Source organism: Chaetodon auriga, chromosome 24 (assembly GCF_051107435.1).
Source record: "Chaetodon auriga isolate fChaAug3 chromosome 24, fChaAug3.hap1, whole genome shotgun sequence".
In the NCBI taxonomy this organism is placed as follows: domain Eukaryota; kingdom Metazoa; phylum Chordata; class Actinopteri; order Chaetodontiformes; family Chaetodontidae; genus Chaetodon; species Chaetodon auriga.
Window position 1 is genome coordinate 12,676,101 of NC_135097.1, and position 20,432 is coordinate 12,696,532.

The window sequence follows — 20,432 nt, forward strand, 5'->3', positions numbered from 1 at the left end:
AAGGCCTTTTCACACCTGACGCTTGTGTTTTTAGAGCCCACTGAATGGTCTTCATGGTCTTCCTAATATTGTGTGGTGTCTTTTTTTGGTCACATCTGTCATTACTGTTACTGCAGATTTTCGGTTAATAATGCACGTAAAATAATTGTACAGATAAACAGGTAAGAGCTGTGAGCACAATTTGATAATATGATACAACATTAAGGACAATTGTCTATAAAAAGCGCAACAGAGGATATTTTTGGTGTTTTTAGATTTTAAGTACTTTAGTAGTTGTTAGTTTAGTCCATTATATTTTTTTAAATAAAAGACAATAAATAAACAAGTGAAATTTGAAAAAGTAAAACATGTCCTTGAAAAATTGTACAATATTGAGAATAATGTAAGTTTATTTGTATTGGTGCTGCTGCAGTTCGTTATTTTATTTCTACTTCAATAACTGATTAATGATTTAAGTCTTTTTTAAAGCAAAAGCAAAAATGCTGAATGTTTTCTCTGTTTGATGTCATTGTAAACTGAATATATTTGGATGTAGACTGGGGTAATTGTCTTTGCCAATTATACTTAATTATACTTAACAATTAGTCTGATAATAAAAGCAATCTGCACATTATTCTTCAGTAATGTTAACTTTTAGATGAACCATTAATTTATATATATATATAAATAAACAGGTTTGTTTGGACTTGTCTTTTGTCTTTTCTGGGTGTGTTACTTGAAAACTACATTGAGTAAACTTCCAGGCCCAGCACTCATAAGTGCAGAAAACGTAATGTGAATGATCTTTGGTTGTGCCTGGACAGGAGATGTCCCCTGGATGCATGTATTGACGTGTAATTAGCCAGAAGCCTGTGCACAGCCGACCAATCAGGTGGCGGAGGAGAGGCTGTTCCTGGACCGGCTGGCAGACACTCCGGGGACAGAGGTCCGGCCGCAGCTCAGCCCTGTGGCGGCGACAGCACTGACAGCAAGTGGACCAGCTCCTGAATTCACCGTCCGTGTCTGTTTAAAGCAAGGTACAAAGTTTTTGTAGCTTTTTTACTTGGACTTTTTCAACACTCATTCCTGGCAAAGTTTTGCCGGGTGTTTATTTCGCGTGTCTCTATACTCCCGGCTGGGATGGCTCCAGAGCTTTCAAGCTAACTAGGACGCAAAGCTCGACTTCCGGTTTTGACTTTCAGAATCTTAACTTGCGTGACTACTATTCCTACTACAAAATGTTCCCTGAGTCTCTGAGTTTTATTATGAAGGCAAGATTTATGTGTTTCCGGACGGTTTCCTTGCGAGTTTAACGAGCCACTTTCCCGGAGGTGGCAGGAGGATTTAGCTCGATATTACGCGCAGTAGCGTTGCCGAAGCGGACTGTACGCCGCACCCGGTACGTTCTGCCGGTGTCATTCGGTCTGACAGGCACATTTAAGGACAGTTCTATTCAGAAAACCAAATAAGACGAGCAAACTTCATCCACATAGTTTGGTCCCGATGGAGGGTGTGGAGTCGAAGTGTGACGCGTTACGTCATTCACAGTTTCCCTGTCCCGTCTGGTGTCTGCGCTGCATAAAGTGGCCATATCAACAAGTGGCTTAAATTCAGCTAATGCTGCAACATTTTCCTTATGACTAGTCAGGTAAATCTTATAAGATCCTTTCACTTGTTTCCAGTGCGACTTTTTAGCCTGCATGTATATTCCTAAATTATGCAATTGAAGGCATAGAAAAAAGTCCCGAGAGGGGATGCAATTGCATTACAAACGAGGGTGTCTTTCCGAAAGTAATCTTAATACTCAATGCAAAATTTATGAGATGAATATCTGTAGGTCGGGCAGAGCACACATACCAAAGACTACCTGTGAAAGTGAAACAGTGTTATCATTTTAGAGGACTGATATCAGCTGGTCACTTCATGAAAACTGGACGGACCAAAGTTGAAGCTTCTTGTTGAGGGTGTGTCTCCACGTCCGCAAGAGTCCCGAGATACTTCAGGTTCACCGAGTACATGTTGACATCATGAGATCGTTATTACACTTTTCACCAAGATCACGATGGATGAGGCTTGTACTTTGGTAGATTTGCGCAAATTCCTCCGAAGGCTGGTTCGGTTTGGCTGCAGACAGACTGAGAGTGTTTCCCTGCAGGGAGATGGAATGCAGCAGGGTGTTCAACGGAGGTGGAAATCAGTAACATCTTAAACCTAAAGCCCTTCACCAAAATGTCTCTTGGGGCTGCAGTAATACTTTGTGGCTTTGAAAAACTACACAGAATTTCAGAGTGAGTGAAGTCACAGATAAATACCTGCATGTTTGATAGAACAGTGGAAATGGTCATTGAGAATAAGCCTTCCTTTCCCTTGAGAACAATAGATGTGGTAGATACATGTTTGTTTTGATCACACCTTTATGTGTATGGCTCTACATAAAAAAACATTCAAAACCAACATTTCCAGCTGCCATTGCAGTCTGCAGCAGGCTTCGAGCCCGATTGAAACGCACAGTTTGTTTTCAAAATCAGTTGATAAAAACCTGCTTAACCAGTCAGCCACCGGCACATGGGATGAACTCGGTCTATGTGCCGACTATTGCGAATTTGAAAGTGTGTGCATCATCAGCAGCAGCAGCAGTCGTTCTCAGACCTGCCTTAGACGGTTCAGGGGAAACAAAACTGATGAAAGGCGAATGTAAAAATGGGCTAATTTATGGAATTGTTTTTTTCACAGATGGCTGACGTGGAGCTGGTGAAGAAGATGCTGCGGGCCGTCCTCCAGGCCAACAAAGGCGGACTGTCATTGACCCGTCTGCAGTCGGAGTACAAGGAGCTGACCGGGGAGCAGATACCACACAAGCAGATGGGACACAACCACCTGGACGCACTACTCGCCAGCATGCCGTCTTTAGTGCGCATGGAGCGCAACCGCTCTGGAGAGGTGTGTGTGTGTGTGTGTGTGTGTCTGGTGCAGGATGCTTGGTTTGGAGGATAGATGTGCACACACATTCAGCCATGATTAAATAAGACCATTCTTTCTTTATTCTTTCTCCTCTCTCTGTTTTCTCTGTGGCAATATCCTCAACAAACGGGAGAAATCCCAGTTAATGTAATCTGTATTTATGGATCCCATTTTCCCATGTTTTTGTGTCTGAGCGACTAATGGGGACAACAGTTTTTGAAATTGGTTCAACATTGAGCGGGAGCACTACAGCCGGCAGCTGTGAAACGGGCTGCAGTGTAATCCCTCCAGGCATTTACGCACCATCAATGAACGTCCACTGAAAGTGCCTGTTTTTGCCACTGACAGGCTCACATTGTTATTCTGAGTATCTGACAACATTATAGAAAGGATCCCTGCAGAGATAGACCTTTTTGTTAAAGAGTAAGATCCGTTGTGTTTAACCAGAAACAACTGCTATATCGCTCTCGCCAAAGCCACCAGACTGCATTCACAGAAACAGTCATTTAGTCATCGTAAAACACGCCATTCAAACTCAACAGACACAAAATGAAACTCACCATAACCGTCTTAGTTCATCTTTCCACTGCACCAACTCTGGTTCAGTCGAATTAAAATATCAGGAGAGGAGTGAGAGGAAGGGTGGACATCAGAGAGACAGTTTATTCTCACATCTCACTCTGGACAGTCATTATGACTGGAGAGATTTAAATATGTTGGACTTGAACAGATTTTACTGGGCAAAACCCTGGTATGTGGCTGAAGTTAAACATGTTTGTGTTGGAGCACCCCATACTAGAATGTATCCAAAGTACTGTAGGCATAGCTTCGATAAGGTGCACATCTGGGGGTTAATAGGAGGTAATAACTCAACCATGTGATGAATCTTTTATTGATATCAGTGTCTGTCTGTGTTCTCATATCTCTCCAGATGGTGTGTTACGCCTCAGGGGCCAATGAGACGGCCCATATAGCCAAGGTGGTGGCTCGTCAACGCAGCTCCAAGAAGACAGGCCGACCCCACCTGGTCAACACCCAAATGAGGGTCAAACCGGCTGCCCAACTCGTCCTCAATGGTAAGACTGGGCTACCACTCTAAGGCGTTTGCAAGCATGAGCATTCTGCACAGCCATTTTCTTCATCTTATGTAAAGATAATAATCAGTTATGTGTGTGTGTCTATATATTACTTTTTTTGAACTTGATAATAGCATTATTTAGGTTGCAAAGGAGGCTAAACAACTAGAAAAACAAGCCAATATATTCAGTAATTTAGAGAGAAACAGAATTGTCAAGGCAGTGGTTTTGGATCTCATGGGTTTGCCGTTACAGTGTTCAACAGGAAACTATAATCCAGTTTCACAAGATCCACATACCACTGGTAATCTCATAGACTTTCCCTTTTATCAGCCCCTCTGGGAGAACACACAATTACCTCTATCTAATTACACAGATGTTTCTGGCTTACATTTACTGAGGCACAAGGTGGCTTTAAATCAGTTCTGTATTGGATTAAATGTTACTTCAGTTACTGCTAAAATGTACATCTACTATATATATTGTGCATTGTAAAACTAATTTGAAATCATTACTAACGCCTTATTAACCTCTTTATTGAAGAAATGCAAATAAATATGGACTGGAGTCATGAATAGTCTGGCAGCTCTGTCCCTCAGTGGTTCACACTTGTAGCGCTGCCAGAGGAGCTGATGTTGTGTGTGTTGGGCCGTTGTGTGTATTCAAACCCTGGAAAAGAACATTTCCTGTTTATAAAGGACTTGAACATCATTCAGATGTGAATGAATTACCACTTGACAGCACTATTAAAATCATGTTTTCTAACATAGCAAGGAGAAATAATACATGCAAGCCTTTGGAGGAGTATCAGCGCTGATATACAGAACATGTGGCGTGACACAGAATGCCGCACAGCTTCCCACGAGTCTGTGAGTGTAGAAGAAATATTCAGAAATGCAGAGAACATGAGAGGTGATAAGAACTTTCGCTCACAGTCAGGGCTGTAGCCAGGATTTTAGAAATACTGAGGTCATGAGTTATTCCAAACTTTCCATAAACTTTATTGTTCAGCAGAGTGTTTCAAAGTCTTTTCCGCATTGTCAGGAATAAAATTCTGAGGTTATATATACTAAGAAGGACTGTATATACTTTATATGCTTTATTTAATTTTGAAAAAAACTTTATAATGCTAGATAAAATGTTTCCAACTCGCCCTCAGTGGTCACTACAGTATGGCCCTGCTGAGAAGAAGGAACAGATAACAACACTGACTGCGTATCTTTGCTGTATATGATCCCTCCTGTTTGCATAATGGTGATGACAAAGCAGCCCTGTTTTCTGCCGCTTGTTTCTTTTTATCACACATTAGCTAATTTTTACAAAGTAAACTGTAGCCTTTCCTGAATATTTCTGAACCTTATCCAGACTCCCGTTGGGGCTGGTGGTCCAGTGCAGCAGCACTGCAGTAAAAGAGAACTAGAAAGTGTCCTGTGCCTGTTTCAGGACTGTGACAATGCAACATTAGTAAAAGGCTGTCTGCGGTGCAGCCCGGCACTTTATGCATGAGAGACTGGCCTGTTAAAAGTGTTGCTCTGAGGAGACCTGCACTTCCTTAGACACTGAGAATATCATACACACATACAGGTGTACCAGGTTTGTATGTGCATGTCATCTTTTTCACTTTATTTGCTGGATAACATACACACAACTACTATAAATGCACATCCCTCCACACGTGCACATACAGAAACATGTACGCAGATCGCTTTTTCCTTCATACGCCTCCGCTAGACTGCGATGCTGCAGAATATTCTCCGAGAATCAGAGGAGGAAGTGGGAGGCGGTAGTGCTGGGAGGAGAGGGTCGGAGGAAGAGAGAAGCAGAGGCATGGTGGAAAGGGAAGGAGGGAGGGGGGTGAACAGATGACAGAGATGGAGGGAGTCTGGAAGAGGGAGAGAGAGAGAGAGAGAGAGAGAGAGGGTGGGGTGTTGAGATTTGAGGCTAATGCAGCCTATAGCAGCTGAGACTCAGCTGCAAGCGAGGAGCAGCTGATTCACAAGTCAACCTCTCCATCTCTCTCTCCCCCTCTCTCCCTCTTATTCTCTCCTCCGCTGCCTCACCAGGATATTGATATTCAGGCAGAGACAGACCAGGGACTGTGTGTCCATGCTGGTGAGGTGACGCGGCGTCTGCTCTGACTGTCTGTCTGTGTGTGCTTGTCCTTGCCTATATTTGCATGTGAATTTAAGCTTGTGCCTGTGTGCGTGTGTGTGTGTGTGTGTGTGTGTGTGTGTGTGTGTGTGACTGCTGAGTTTCTGCAATGTATGTGTGTCTGGAAGTTTTATTGATTAATTAATTGGCTGATTTATTCATAGATTGACTGCCAGTAGCTCATAGGTTATGAGTAGCATATCCTCTCAGAGAGAAAAGTACATAAGGTTTAGAAATCAAAATAGGCTTTCTGATGAGTTTTGATGACGGAGGCTGATGAAGCTGCTTGCTGTGTTTTGTCACTGGGAAGATTTAATGAGATTCAGCCAGAACAGAGAGGGTGAGGGAGCAGCGGATAGTTCTAGATCCTGCTGAAGAAGAGCGAGACGAATACAAGAGTCATGATAAAAGAGCAGGCAGTGGGAGGAAGACCTGAAGAAGAGGAGGGAGTGTGGGAGTGGAAATGACTAAGGGTTATGCACAACAAGATGTTCTGATGATGTCACTGAGCGGAAATGTGATGTCATCCAAGCCAGTCATGCTGTGGCTGAATGATGTAACATCAGAGCGATGAGGGGCTGGACTGATCGGTGTCGTGCCAGGATGGTCTGACTCTGACTTTTAGGCTTTTTACTGAACATCACAGATTACAGTTGTGTAATCATAGTAGAATAATCCTGCTACTTGCTGTTAGCAGCAAGTAGAGATGTTACCGGTCTATAACTTGTTAAGACAGCTCAATCGCACAATTAGGATTGAGAGTTGTCAACAAAAAACACAATTTGTATTGTTCATCTTGTCTGGGTGAAAGTATACAGCATACTTACAGTATATATTGTGTACTATCTTATATAGTATGCTATTGTCCAGCAGTTCTTATCTACACACACTCTTTCATTCACCTTAAACGTTCCGAGTGTAACCACAGGCTCCTGAATTGTGTCTGTTTCCCTTCAGCTATTAACTATGGCAATTTCTGAAACACAAAATAAAACGAGTCCCATTTAAAAGGTTTATATTTTTTAAGCATTTAAAAGAAATTGTTCAACATTTTAGGAAATATGTTTGTTTGCTTTCTTGCTGAGAGTTAGGTACATAAAACAATACTATTCTGTGCATTAGCTATTGAGCAGCTACAGTCGGGTGCTGATTATCTTATTTAGTGTATGGATTGGAAACAAGGGATCCTGGCTGTCTCCAGAATTCAAAAACATCACTTAAAGCTCACTAATTAACATTTGCTTAATCTGTAGACAACGGGAATGCAAAAAAGGACAAGTTGTGGTTTTACATATGTGCTGCAGCGAACTATTCTTTAAGTGCAGTGACTTCCTTTTCCCCTGCATCCAGTCGTTATGCTAAGCTAAGCTAATCAACTCCCTGCTCCAGCTGCATAGTTAACACAGTGAGAGTGGTATCGGTTTTATCATCGAACTCTGAGCAAGCAAGCAAATAGGCGTATTTCCTTGACCTTCCTCACCCATTAATTACACAATCCTATTGGGAGTTTATACTGACAAATCCAAAGAAAATTCAGCAGGTAGGGGAGAGTTTCTCAACTGATGTCCTTTTTTAATATGTGATACTGTGTCGTTGCTGCTTCTTGCCTTGCTGATTGGAGCTATGATCATCATCATCTACAAATATCTATGACACTGTGCCCTCCACGCAGACACGCTGGCCCGTCTCAGCATCAGATTTAGCTGAGTCAGGGTGTGCGTGTGTGTATTCGTCTGGGAGCATGTGTGTACTTAAAGTCCTTTTTTTTTTTTTTTTTTACTTCTCTTGTTTGCCTTCTCTTCCTCTGTGCAGCCAAACCTCAAACCTCTCTGAGGCAGCCGAACCACCGTGGGCGAGGCGGGGGTAGAGGAGGAGGCGGCAGCCGAGGGACAGGACATGGAGACTTCAGACAGGCGAGGGACATGAGGGATGGCCAGTCAGAGGGCAAGACTGGTGCGCATCCAAACAAGATGTCCAATCAGAACACACCCAACAGGAAAGGGAACCCACCTGCAGAGAAGTGAGTGAGGGCGACGTTTAGGAGTCTCTCAGGTGTAAGCAGCTCAGTGTGAATGTGGATGATGTTCTGTTAACACTTCTGTGGTGTTAGAATGAATGGATTTCACATTCAAGCTGTGATTTGTTGCAGGCCTTCAGTATGAAACGAGTACTGTAGCTCATATCCCAATGCTGAAGCTCCACATAGTTGTGGGATTTTATAGCACAGTTATAAGTGGACTGCTCAGGAAATCAAAGCAGAGGAATGTGCAAATGAGCAGCGTGCTCAGAAAAGATCTCCAGATCTCATGGCGGAATGTTTCCTGTTGATTTACTCTGCAGCACAACACATTTTCAGAATGCTTTCAGCTGTCTCAGGCAATTCCAGAAATCAAGACGTTGTAGTTATCTTTGGGGGTGCAGTCATTTGGGGATATTTTACAGTGGCGGATTCCATGTCTCTACCACTTTTTTATATTGTCTTCCCACTGTCCCCACTGTCCACCATTTGGTCCAAACCACAGCCAAAAGTCAATGAAAATCAATGCTAATCTTACATGTTCCCCATTTTCTCTCTCTCTCTCTCTCTCTCTGCCCCCCCTCTCCTCCCACCTGTATGGTCTGAGCTGAATCAGAATAGGCTGCTGGTGAATGGGAGGGCGATTGAACTCTGGTTGGTTTCTGATGCAGAGAGCCTCCCTGCTGCTGCTTATTCAGCACTGGGCTGATGATGTGCTCTCTAGATTATTCTGGTTCTCTCTCTGTTTGTCCTCCCTTCACTATAATCACTTCCTCTTTCTACCTCTTCTCTCTTCGCCTCCTCCTCTAAATGTTTGGCATGCGGTCATAGTTCGCCTCCTGTGTCTTAATTTGATCTCCATCATTTGTCTCTCTTATACTCTCTCTCTCTGATTGAGCTAAAAACCTTATTCATTGTTACTGAAGAAGCCATCTAGAAGCATAGTGAGATGTTATCTATCTGCTTTGCTAAAACATTGAATCAAGATTAGTTCAGCTCATTGACTGGTTCTCCCACTTCCATCCATCCCCGGCCCTGTTCGTCTGTCCACTGTGAAAACAACTGACATCAGTCCTCTGTCAGTGTCTCCATGGGTGTCCACTGTGCCGCTGGCCCTCCGCAGCACAATGGGGCGGCAGGGTGGGAAGCCCGGTGCGTTGGCAGGGGACACGAGCCTAGAGCAGGGGGGATGTGAGCCCTTTGTAATCCCCGCTCTATTCTCTGGTAGATTAACGCTTCTAAACCGACACAGAGTGAATCAGCACATCTCTCTGTATCCCTCTAGATCTTCCATTGGACAGTACAGTCATCATTTGTGTGTGTGTCTGCAGATGCACTATGGGATGCCTGGCAGTACAAATGGTAAATTCAGCAAACGAAATGAGAGAACCAACATAGAATTATAGTTTAAATACTTTTTTTAACATTTCTGAGTGGGAGAGTTTAGTGAGTGTTCAGGTAAATGCTGCCATTGCCTGTAGGGAGAGAGAGCATAAGGGCGAGGTTGTGTGACAAGCTTGGGTGGTTCTCAAAACCGTACCACAACAAGGGTGTTCACATTCAAGTCACAGGTTTCTTTGGCAAGAAATTCACAATAATGGAAGCAATATCTAAATGAAAGTGCAGGGTGTTGTGTTGAATTGTGAGAATCATCATTGTTTGTTGATCCTGCTGAAGTTTCTTCTCACCGCCTCCACCAGCCACAATGAAAAACTAATTCAGGTCAGTGGAGTGCACAAATGCATGGGTAGTAAAGTCATTTAATCCTTCTCACAGCCATTTAGGGTCACAAAGTAAATGGCATTTTTGCTCTTATTGATTGCTTGCTGCCATTATTAGCTATGTACCATGGTGATCCAGGAGTGTGACTGAAGAGAGAAGCAAAAAAAAAGATAGACAGGCTTAATAAAGAGAAAACAGAGCAGTCACTGAATCGTTTTGGGGCTGAGATTGACCTGCAAGATAAGATTACAGAAATCAAAATCAGGATGTGGAAAAAGAGATGGATATTTTGCACCATGTAGAAATCTTTGCATGCGTTTTCAGCTTGTTGCTGACAAGGTCTGAGAGGTAGCATCTGATATGCTACGCACAGTGCAGTGCAGTACCCAGTGTGCTGTATTTTGTGACTCCTTGTTCTCGACCAATGGGAGATGAGACAGTTTGATTAATGGGTTGTGGTACTGAGGACAAACCGAAAAAGACCTTCACTGAACGTAAGCAGGTTATCTGGTTAGACTTTGAGGTGTTACCAGAGTCCTTTTCTTTTACAGATCCCACACTGTGCTGTGCCCAATAAGAGATTAAGGATCAGACATGCAGCACAGAGCCAGACCTGCCCAAGCCTTAAAACTGAAGGCGCAATTTAGCGATTATTTTTTTAAAGTGTGCACATAGATTATGAATGGACAATGCTGTAGCTTTTGAAGGCTCAAAAAAAAGGTCTGCCTTCTTCCCAATTATCTTCTGTTCCAGAGGCTGTAGAAAGTAACTTTACTCCCTGTTCTGCTCTCTTGTGTCCAGGTCAGACAAGAGGATGACCCTCCCATCACGGTTTCAGAAGGAGGTGCATGCTCACCTTTCCAGAAACCCCCAACAGACTGGTCGTAAGTAGGACAGGCTGCTTTGTATTCTGCTAAAAATACTTTTTTGTGTAGCTATTTGTCCTCCAAATGAAAAGAAATGTCATCAAGACCTGTATTACATCAGATCATTCAAATGCAGGCCAGCTCCTCTCAGCATCAGCGGAGTACATTAACATTAAAGTCTTACCCAGGTAACAGTTTTCCAGTTTTATGCTGTGCTGTGTTGTGCTGAAGTATCAGATCACATCCATCTGTCCCCTTTGGACCTTCATGATATCTGTGATGTGTAAAGCAAACAAACAGCAGCCCCATCTCACTTAGTTCCCTGAGGTTTCGGCAGACATGAACTGTATTTTTAAAGCTTTGAGGTTCAGTCAGCACCCAGATGTCTGTGTGAACCTCCTCCCTTTTCACTTCCTCTCCTACAAGTCTTTACCTCGACTGAATATGTGTTTGTTGTCATGCTGCCTGTTAGATGAAGGGCTATGGTCTGTGTAGCCGAGGGGAAAGCACTGGAATGTAATAAACTGCATAGCTTTGAGGGACGTACTATGTTGAGGGCTCATTTTCGACATGTTTATATCAGGCCCCTACAGACAAAAGAGACTGTTAAAGTGTATACTGACTAGTTTAAGAGTCTGTGCTTCCTGAATGTAAAGAGACGTCCATGATGGAGGAAGAAGTTCCACAACTAACCTTTTAAAATCACACAGTATCTCAAACAGATTAACCAATTGAGGCAGCGGTAGCACAGAAACTGTCTTCTGCTCGGTAAAACTACTGCTTTTAAAAAAGGAGTCCGGTGGTTTCGAAGAGAGCGATATAACAGCCTCAGTTCCACATCGGAAAGGACTGTCTGAAAAGGTCTGTCTCTGTAGGGATCTTTTCCATACACACTTAGAATAACAATCCGAGCCCGTCAGTGGCAAAACAAGCACTTTCAGTGGACACACTTTGATGGGTGCATTTGCCACAAAGGATTATGTTGCAGCCATTGGAGCCTAATTCCCAGCTGCCGGCTGAGAATCTGCTGCACCAGTTCCAAAATGTTTTGTACCTGTCAGTCATTTAAACCTCAACATAAGTAAAAATAGGGCCCAGGTTACTGCATTAGCCATTAATGTGAGATCCCTGTTTAGAAAATGTGCAGTACCTACACCATGCTTCACATTCTGGTATATATTCAATTTGATTGTTGTCATTTTAGGGATTCGCGCTTCGGAGATCGGAGATGTTTTTAGTGTAACTAAATTAGAAATGGCTTTGGCCAGCACTGATGATGTTTGGATGAATATTGAATGAAAGATCAAAGTTGCAGAAGCAGTATGTAGCAGTAGATGTGTAATCTCTCTTTTCTACTGTGTTTTTCCTTCGTTCATCCAGCACCCTTGAATCTGAATGAGAGCCCCGGCTCAGATAAAGGAAAACCCTACAACCCTCAGCAGGTCCAGGGTCGTATCAGGGAGATTTTGGGGAAGTACAGTAATGGGTTCTGGGTGTCAAAGCTTCCTCAGATCTACAGAGAGCTGTACAAACAGGACCTGCCTACTGAGTCTATCAAAGACCTGGAGACCTGGACGCACATATGTACTGTATGTACTCCCTTTATTACTGAAGTTTTTTTGTCTTGTACAGTTCACTTTGCATAGGTTATGATGTCATATGTATCTGTAAAACAGCTCACTGGCAATTCTAGAACACATAAGATAATGAAAGTCTGTTTTATTTGTATGGCAAAAATCACAAATTAGCATCAGAGGTGAAGAGAAAGTTTTGAAGCATGGATGATTCTGTATCAACAGAAGCCAGTCACCAAAGATAAATGTTGTTTTTCAAGTAATTTCAAGAACTCACTTGTCGACAATACCAGTCCTAAATCATGTAATGTAAACAACAACGTTCAGCTCATGAGTTTCTTGTCATGTTGTTTCTACTGACTTCTCTGAATTTATTCTTCTAGGTAGAGAAAACCTGCAGCAGTAACCCATCAGAGCTGTTACTCTACCCCGCCAAGGAACACTCCACTACATCCTCCCCCTCACCTACCCCCAACCCAAACTCCACCTCTGCCCCTGCCCTGAATTCAAACACCCCCACAGACAAACCCTCGCAGTCACCTGCCCAGCAGAGACCCTCCAGCACCCATCTGACTCGTTCTGATTCCCGCTCTCCTCAGTCTCCACCATCGTCCTCCTCGTCCCCTAGCCCTCCCTCCTCTCCTGCCACCCTCAGCCCGGACCTGAAGCTGAAACTGGAGGAGCTGCTGGTGAAGTACTCGAACGGCCTGTGGGCGCACGCGCTGCCCAAGCTCTTCCAGGACACCTACAAAGTCAGTGACCATTTGAAACACTGTCACATTAATGTCACTGCCAAATTCAGGAATGAGCTGCATCTAATGCATCATCTAATATATTTTTATTATGTTTTCTATTCTTTATTTACAAGACCAAACTGCCTGGACATGTCCTGGAGAACCTTCACCTTCTCTCTGACATCTGCACCATCGACTACCCAATGCCTGACAACCCTAAGAGGGCCATCTTGTACAGGAGGAGCAGCTCTGGAGGTGGAGGAGGAGAGGATGAGAACTGCAATAGGAGGAACTCCTCAGTCAGTGAGGAGGAGCTGAGGGTGAGGCAGGAGCTGGGGAGGAGGCTCAGTAACCATGCAGTGCCTTCTCTGCAGATCCCCAAAGAGGAATATCCTTCTGTACTCGTGGTGGAAGCCGCCAACACCAATGCAGTTATACTCAGGTAGGAGAAAGCTTTATGTGTGAATGTGCTGTAAGACCTAACAGTTTATAAATCTCTCACTGTCTGTCCCTCCTCCTCTCTCAGGTACATTGGTGAGGGTTACTCCCATGCCCAGGAGTCCATGGAGGACGAAATGAGGGAGTTTTACGGCCTAGAACCAAGCAGTAGATCTCCTTTGTCATCTCCATCCTCGGGCCAGCTTGTTGCTGTCAGGGCCGAGGAGGAGGAGGAGATTCTGAGGGCGCAAGTCTGCGAAGTCATGGCCGACAAGGTCAAGGTGAGAAGTAAAGGAAATAACCAAGGACACTGGTCACTTTGTAGGAATCTTTGTAATTAAGATTTTGAGATGAGAAGAAATCTAGTTGACCCTTTGGCCTTTGCCTTTGACTCTGTAGGTGCACTATGTGGATCATGGCTTCTCAGAGGTGATCAGCAAAACCAAAGTGTTTGAGCTGCACGAGAAGTTTTTCCAGCTGCCTTTCCAGGCGACAAAGTGTAAACTGGCAGGTGAGTCTGAACGCATCACCAACACGTTTGCAGGACATCCAAAAAGTCCAGTAATTTTAAAAGTAGGTGTGTGTGTGTGTGTGTGTGTGTGTGTGTGTGTGTGTGTGTGTGTGTTTGTTTGTTTCTAGGCCTGGAGCCATTCTGTCAGGAGCCCGCTGTGCTGAAGAAGTTTGAGACAATGGCAAGTGGAAGGATCCTATTGGCTGAGATCCTAGAGAGAGGTCAGACCCCTCTTGTTGTTCTGTACGACACATCGCAGGATGATGATGTCAACATAAACGCTGCCTGCATGAAAGCCCTGCAGGACAAGACGCTAGCCAGCCCCTTACAGGTACAGGAGAGTTTGTCCGTGTGTGCGGTCGAGTCAGTGTGCGTGTGCGCAGCATACTAAACTCTTATCGCTGCCTCCCCTCAGGTGAACAGCGCTTATATGAACGTGACTGTCAGCAGCGTCTGTTCAGATGGGACCATCTACTGCCAGCTGCCCTCCAGAGGCCTTGCCAAGTTAAATGAGATACTGGAGAGTATAGAGACGTACTTCCACTCACAGGTTAGCGCCATGCTACGTTTGATGTCCCCGTGCATGTTTGAAACTGTACAAGCTTTTATTCAGTTGGTGATACAAATGTGCCATAGAGGCAAGTCAGTTTATTTTGACTCAATGCCTCACTCATGGTCCTGCTGCCATAATACTCACTTGAGCAATTAATAGTAATGTAATAGTAATCCACAGCAGAAAATAGCCCCGGACAAATGCACTATTTATGTTTTTGGACATTAGTTGGCCCTTTCAGAAAAGAAAAGGGGAAGTTTGAAAGTACTGAGAGATGCAATGATGCATTGTTGCTTTTGGTCTTTTTCATGTGATATATTGACAATAAGAAAAAGTATAGAATAGCATCAGCCTCATCCTTTAACATCACTAAGGCATGAGACCTGCAAAATGACACATGTAACAAACACTGTAGCTGATTTCATGATAGACCCGTAAAGGTCTGGCTCTTATTGGAACTCACATGGGATGCACACCAATGTGTTGCTAACCCTAACTTGAAATGAGAAGAGGAAAATATATACCTTCCTTCACCATGTGCTAATGTGTCTGTTAGGTGTGTATGCGTTCATCCCAGCATGTTAAATTAAGTGCCATATTCACAAGGAGTAAGCAGAATAGACTATGACTCACACACTGATCTTAATAAGCGTTTTGTGAATCTGTTTGTGTTGCGTTGCTTCTTTCAGACGTGCTGTGTTGTGGACAGATTGAGATTAGGTTGATAATCTGGAGTTAAGACATTACCAAGCCACTTAATCTGCTGGCGGTGCAGTGGAGCTGGTGCTTTTTCTAGATGTGCCACTGCTGTCCTTTAAAGCCCATAGTTACAGCTCAGTAACACTTTACGTCAGTGTTTGGGTAAATACAGTGTGGAGTCTGGTCATGTGTTGTCGGCTAGAGACTTCTTGCAAGGCTGCAAGTGTGTTTAATGTCATCAAGCATGCAGGGAGGTAATAAGATTTTCATGCTTGTCATTGTCATTACATACAAATGATTTCCACACCCTCAACAAACCAGATGGCCTGGTTTTGTGTTACTAGTCAGGAGGGTCAGACTTCCTCAATTTAATATCCAGTTTTGTAATCCATAGTTGTGAATGTTGTTTATCTGTTAGGGCAACTCCCTCTGCTGGTGTGTAATGTTGTTCTCATCAAGCAACTGTTGTAATAAAGGTAGAAATGAGATTGTAGCATATCCCTTCTTTATGCAATCTTAATTTCTTTCAACATCGAGCCCAAGTAACCACAGATCTACAGTCCTAATTTTTGATGTCACTGCAGTGGACCTGTGAAATGTTGGTGTGAGCTTTTACGGTATCGTTTTATTGCAGTCATAAAGCAGCAGTGGCACATAGTAAACTCACCAATCCAGAGGAAGTATAGTCAGATTTAACCATGGCGTGTCGATAAAGGTTTCATGATGACACGTATTTGTGTTCCAGGTAACGTCAGAGTTCCTGGTGTCCAGGCCCTTCTGTGGGAAAGGATGTCTGGCTCGCTACAAAGGCAAATGGTCCCGTGTAGAGGTAAGAGGGCACTGCAGCACTTCACAGGCTGTGAATTATTAACCAAATCCACGCATGATTGATGTCGGCCTATCAAAAGGAATAAAGTCACAATTGCACAACAGAGCTAGGTGTAGCTACCATGAGGGCAAAGATCAAAAGAGCCAACAGGTACAGCCATCATATATCATATACCACTTAAAAGCTCTGTTATTTATTTTGTTCATCCAGGTAGGTTTCAGAGGTTTCCCTGCCCATGTTTCTGTCTTTAGATCACCAACCTTCACGGCAGCAGAGTGCTGGACATCCTGTTCATAGATGTGGGTGTGCAGGCTTCTGTAGAGGTGTTTGAGCTGAGAGAGATCCCTCCACCATTCCTCCGTGACCTCATGGCCATCCCACCACAGGTCAGTGTCTATGTCCTCGAGTAAAACAGTCGAGCACAATGATGTGTTCATAGTGCTGCTGTAGTGAAGGCAGTTTCCTCATGCAGTCCTACATATGTTATAAATGACGCCCGGCAACCTGTGTTCAGGCTGTGAAGTGCTGTCTAGCAGACCTGGCTGTCAGTGTTGGATCCTGGACTCCAGATGCTGTCCAGTGGCTTCGAGAGAAAGTGCTCAACACCACAGACTGTAGCATGAAGGTAAACTGCTGCCAGTTTATTGGGGAACCTTTGGCGTGAAAAGGTTTAGTAATCATGTCTCTTTCACAGTTTTGTTCGGTTCTTAACATTTGTCGGTGTGATAAAATCAAATTCACGTACTCGAGAACCACTCATAGTATTTTCCTCTCTGCCTCCTTCTGGCCTCCACCACTGTGCTTGCTTTGTTGCATCCTCCCTCCCTCTGTCTTTCTTCTTCGCTTACCACCACACTCACCTTGACATCCGCCCCACAAGGTTGCCAAGGTAGATGAAACCAAGCGCTGCATCTACGTCCACCTTTTCACCGACAAGAGCTTCCACGACCCGGCCCGCAGCCTCAACCATCAGATGGCTCAGTCTGACCTGTTCAAACAGCGACCAGATGTTTTCCTGACAAGCCACAGGTTCCTGCTGCCTTTATATTCACCTGCATCATCCCCTCACTGTCTAACCAATATTCACTTCAAAGTTATATGACCTTATACACCGAGTGAATTAACCAATTAAATGAACACCTTCTTTATTAAATTATCTTCACAGCCCTGCCAAGGTCTCCACACCCACTTTATCCTCTAAGACTTCCAGCAGCAGTAACTCCACTAATGGGAGTCCAGCATCAACCTCTGTCCCATCCAAGCCTCATCTAAGGAGGGCGCTGTCAGGACCCCGAGGAGGTGGAGGAGGCAACACAACCACCACTAGCCCACCAGAGACACCGTCATCCCCCTCATCCTCCCTCCAGCTGCCACCATTACTAGAACTGCCCCCAGCAGGTAATGAAGAGCACAGCTGTTAGAGACAAAAGCATCCCAGAGTGTGCAGTTCAGTCCAGTATTTTGCCTTACTGAAGCCAAATCGTGTGCTCACGTGTCTTTTCTTCAGGAAACAACATGGATGTCTATGTGTCAGTGGCGTGCCATCCGGGCCACTTTGTGCTGCAGCCCTGGAGAGATATGTACAAACTGGTGGTGTTGATGGGAGAGATGATTCTCTACTACAATAAAACTGAGCAGAAACCACTCAACATAGAGAAGAATCAGATATATGCTGCTAAAGTGGAGAACAAGTGAGTTAAGCAGTGATTTGATTTCATAGCATCAGCTGATAAAGACCTTGAGCCGTCTGGATACTGCCTTTTTAAGTTGCCAGCTCTGCTAAAAAATCCACTCTTCCTCTTTCTCGTCTGTCAGCTGGCATCGTGTGTTAGTGAAGGGAGTTCTGACCAATGGGTTGGTGTCTGTGTACGAGTTGGACTACGGTAAACATGAGTTGGTCAGCTGCACCCAGCTCAGACCTCTGATCAAAGAGTTCAGACAGCTGCCGTTCCAGGGAATCACTGCTCAGCTGGCCGGTGAGTAGAGTGGACATCCATACAGAGCTCCACCTCAGCAAATCTGAAGGCTGATACCAAGGTCGTGTCCACACTCCGGTGGTGAAATGTAACTATGTATGTTTGCTTAAGTATTATTTTTGAGGTAACACACTACATTTCAGGGGCAAATATTGTACTTCTTACTCAACTATATTCAAGTGACAGCAATAGTTACTTGTTACCTCTGCAGATTCATATGTTACATATATAATGATGCATTTTTAAGTGTTAAACTGCCCTATTGTAACTGATTTTTGCAAAATAGTAAGATCTGCTTCAACCAACAGTACATTTACTTTTGATACTCCAAGTATGTTTTGCTGATAAAACTTCTGCATTACTACTGAATTTAGATTCCAAATACAAGACTTCTTCCTGTAATGGAGTGTTTTTACATTCTTATATTGTTATGTTTACTCAAGTAAAGGAATTACTTCTTTCACAACTGCCAAACTCCACCTGAGTCTTGACTCTAATACCTGTCAGGAGGGAAAATAACCGATCATTGCCTTCCTTATTTTGGCCAAAATTGTTGTAACAAATAATAACTGAGTGTATATTGGCAGGAAAAGCCCAGATTTTTGTTAATGTCTATACTCACTTTGTAGCAACAATGATACAGTGTTAGTATTAAAAGCCAACATTGTATCATCACCATTAAAGTGAGCTTGACCTTTGTACCTGTCTCCCTCGTAGGATTGAAGCCGAGGCAGTGGTCAGAGGAAGCTTCCATTGTTTTCAGGAACCACGTGGAGAAGAAACCACTTGTGGCCCAGCTGGAGGCCGTACAGGAAGCCACTAACCCCTGGGACAGGAAGCTGACGGTCTTCCTGGTCGACACTTCACAGGAAGAAAGGGACATCTGGGTGCATGACATCATGGCTGAATTTGCTGATGAGCTGACCAACGAGCTGTAGACAACAGACGAGCGTCGTCGAGCCTCACTCGCCGAGCGGTTACCCTGCTGCTCAGCGAAGGCGCTGTGAGTCGTGGATAGACAAAATAGAAGCTTATCCATCTTTATCTATCTACCATTTAGTCTGACGGAAAGTGGAATGAAATGAAACAAGAGGAGGAGAAATTACAAGAAGAAGGGAAATTGAGAGGTTTGATAGCATGTAGAGACTGGCGCTGACAGAAAGACGAGAGGCGAAGGTGTCGTAGCCACTTACTTGTTGTGTTTTGGGCTGTACATCGAAGGACTTTGTGATGTGATTTTGAGTGACTGCAGTGTGACCACTGGACAACACCCCCATGCATGATGTCAGTCCTAACTTGCCACAGATACTTAAAATATACCTTCAGTATACAGTAACAAACTGAATCTATCCGCAATAGTCTCACTAAGCTGTGGAAATGATACAACGCGCGTTCTTATACCCTTCGGTATGAGCTTTAATCCAATGCGGCATCTTACCCTACAGTACTGTGAGTGCTTCCAGTCTTAGTGTGTGTCATCTGGGGGGGACACCTGAAGACCCTCAACCCTGCCAATGTGAGCACCACGCGAAGTGCATAAAATGTTCAAAGTAGCTCAGCAAAGTTTTCTCATGCTTGGAAGACTTATATGCATTTGTTTACAAAAGCTGCTTTTTGGATGGTATCTCTGATCGTCATGAAGTTTACAGAGGTTAGAGCAAACATTCCCCCGAGGAGGAGAAGTAGTAGACGAGTCAGTGAGTCGCAGGAGACGGGCATAATGTAGAGAGCCTTTATTTTGCCCCAGCTCAAGGCCTGCTTCCTGACTCCTGTGACGGCAGTGCCTCATCCATCTCTCCTCCTCCTGTGAAACACTGACTCCAGTGTGACTCTATGCTTTTTAGGAGCCGAGTATCTCTCCTATATTATTCTGTTTCTTGTCTGACAACGAGATTTTCCTTTCAGCAGATTACATGTGCTGCATGTTGCAGATCTTTCTGAATTGTGTGCACATACAGTTTGATGTTATAACAATAAGCAGATTAAGTTACCAGTAGTGTTAAGCTTGTAGATTTCAAATTGGAGATAAGCTCGATCAGCTCCAGTGCCAGCATCAAATGTTGGCCTGATGTGGGATTTTATTCTGAAATGTGACTTTTTTTTTTTTTTTCGAACGCACCTGCACCGTGGTTTTGGATGTGCAAATGCTTCTCCAGTTCTGAAGACCTGACAAAGCTTAAAACCTGCGTTGTTGTTAACAATTGACAATGGATTTAATTTATATTTAACTTATATACTCTAGATCATAATGACATTATCATTTTGTTTGACAATGACCTGGAGGTAATAAATCTTTTGGAATAAAGTCAGTTTGAGAGGTTTAAATGTGATCAGTCCATTCAATTA

The 20,432-nt window shown here is 43.8% G+C and overlaps 1 protein-coding gene across 4 annotated transcripts; it reads left to right on the forward strand.

Moving 5' to 3' along the window:
* Window positions 1-921: 921 nt before the first annotated feature.
* tdrd7b (tudor domain containing 7 b) lies at window positions 922-20,395 on the forward strand. 4 transcript variants are annotated; one of them, XM_076724799.1, is made up of 20 exons: window positions 922-1,016; window positions 2,713-2,919; window positions 3,872-4,016; window positions 7,980-8,187; window positions 10,708-10,790; window positions 12,153-12,361; window positions 12,730-13,098; window positions 13,215-13,522; window positions 13,607-13,799; window positions 13,918-14,029; window positions 14,158-14,360; window positions 14,445-14,579; window positions 16,027-16,110; window positions 16,362-16,496; window positions 16,625-16,735; window positions 16,991-17,139; window positions 17,276-17,508; window positions 17,618-17,801; window positions 17,926-18,086; window positions 18,804-20,395. In XM_076724799.1, exons 2-20 carry the CDS (start codon window positions 2,713-2,715, stop codon window positions 19,022-19,024), a joined length of 3,450 nt encoding a protein of 1,149 aa, XP_076580914.1. In that variant the 5' UTR covers window positions 922-1,016; the 3' UTR covers window positions 19,025-20,395. The 4 variants fall into 4 exon arrangements, with proteins under 4 accessions (XP_076580914.1, XP_076580913.1, XP_076580912.1 ...); XM_076724798.1 differs by lacking the exon at window positions 922-1,016 and adding an exon at window positions 1,447-1,627; XM_076724797.1 differs by lacking the exon at window positions 922-1,016 and having other exon boundaries at window positions 2,692-2,919.
* The last annotated feature ends 37 nt before the right edge of the window (window positions 20,396-20,432 follow it).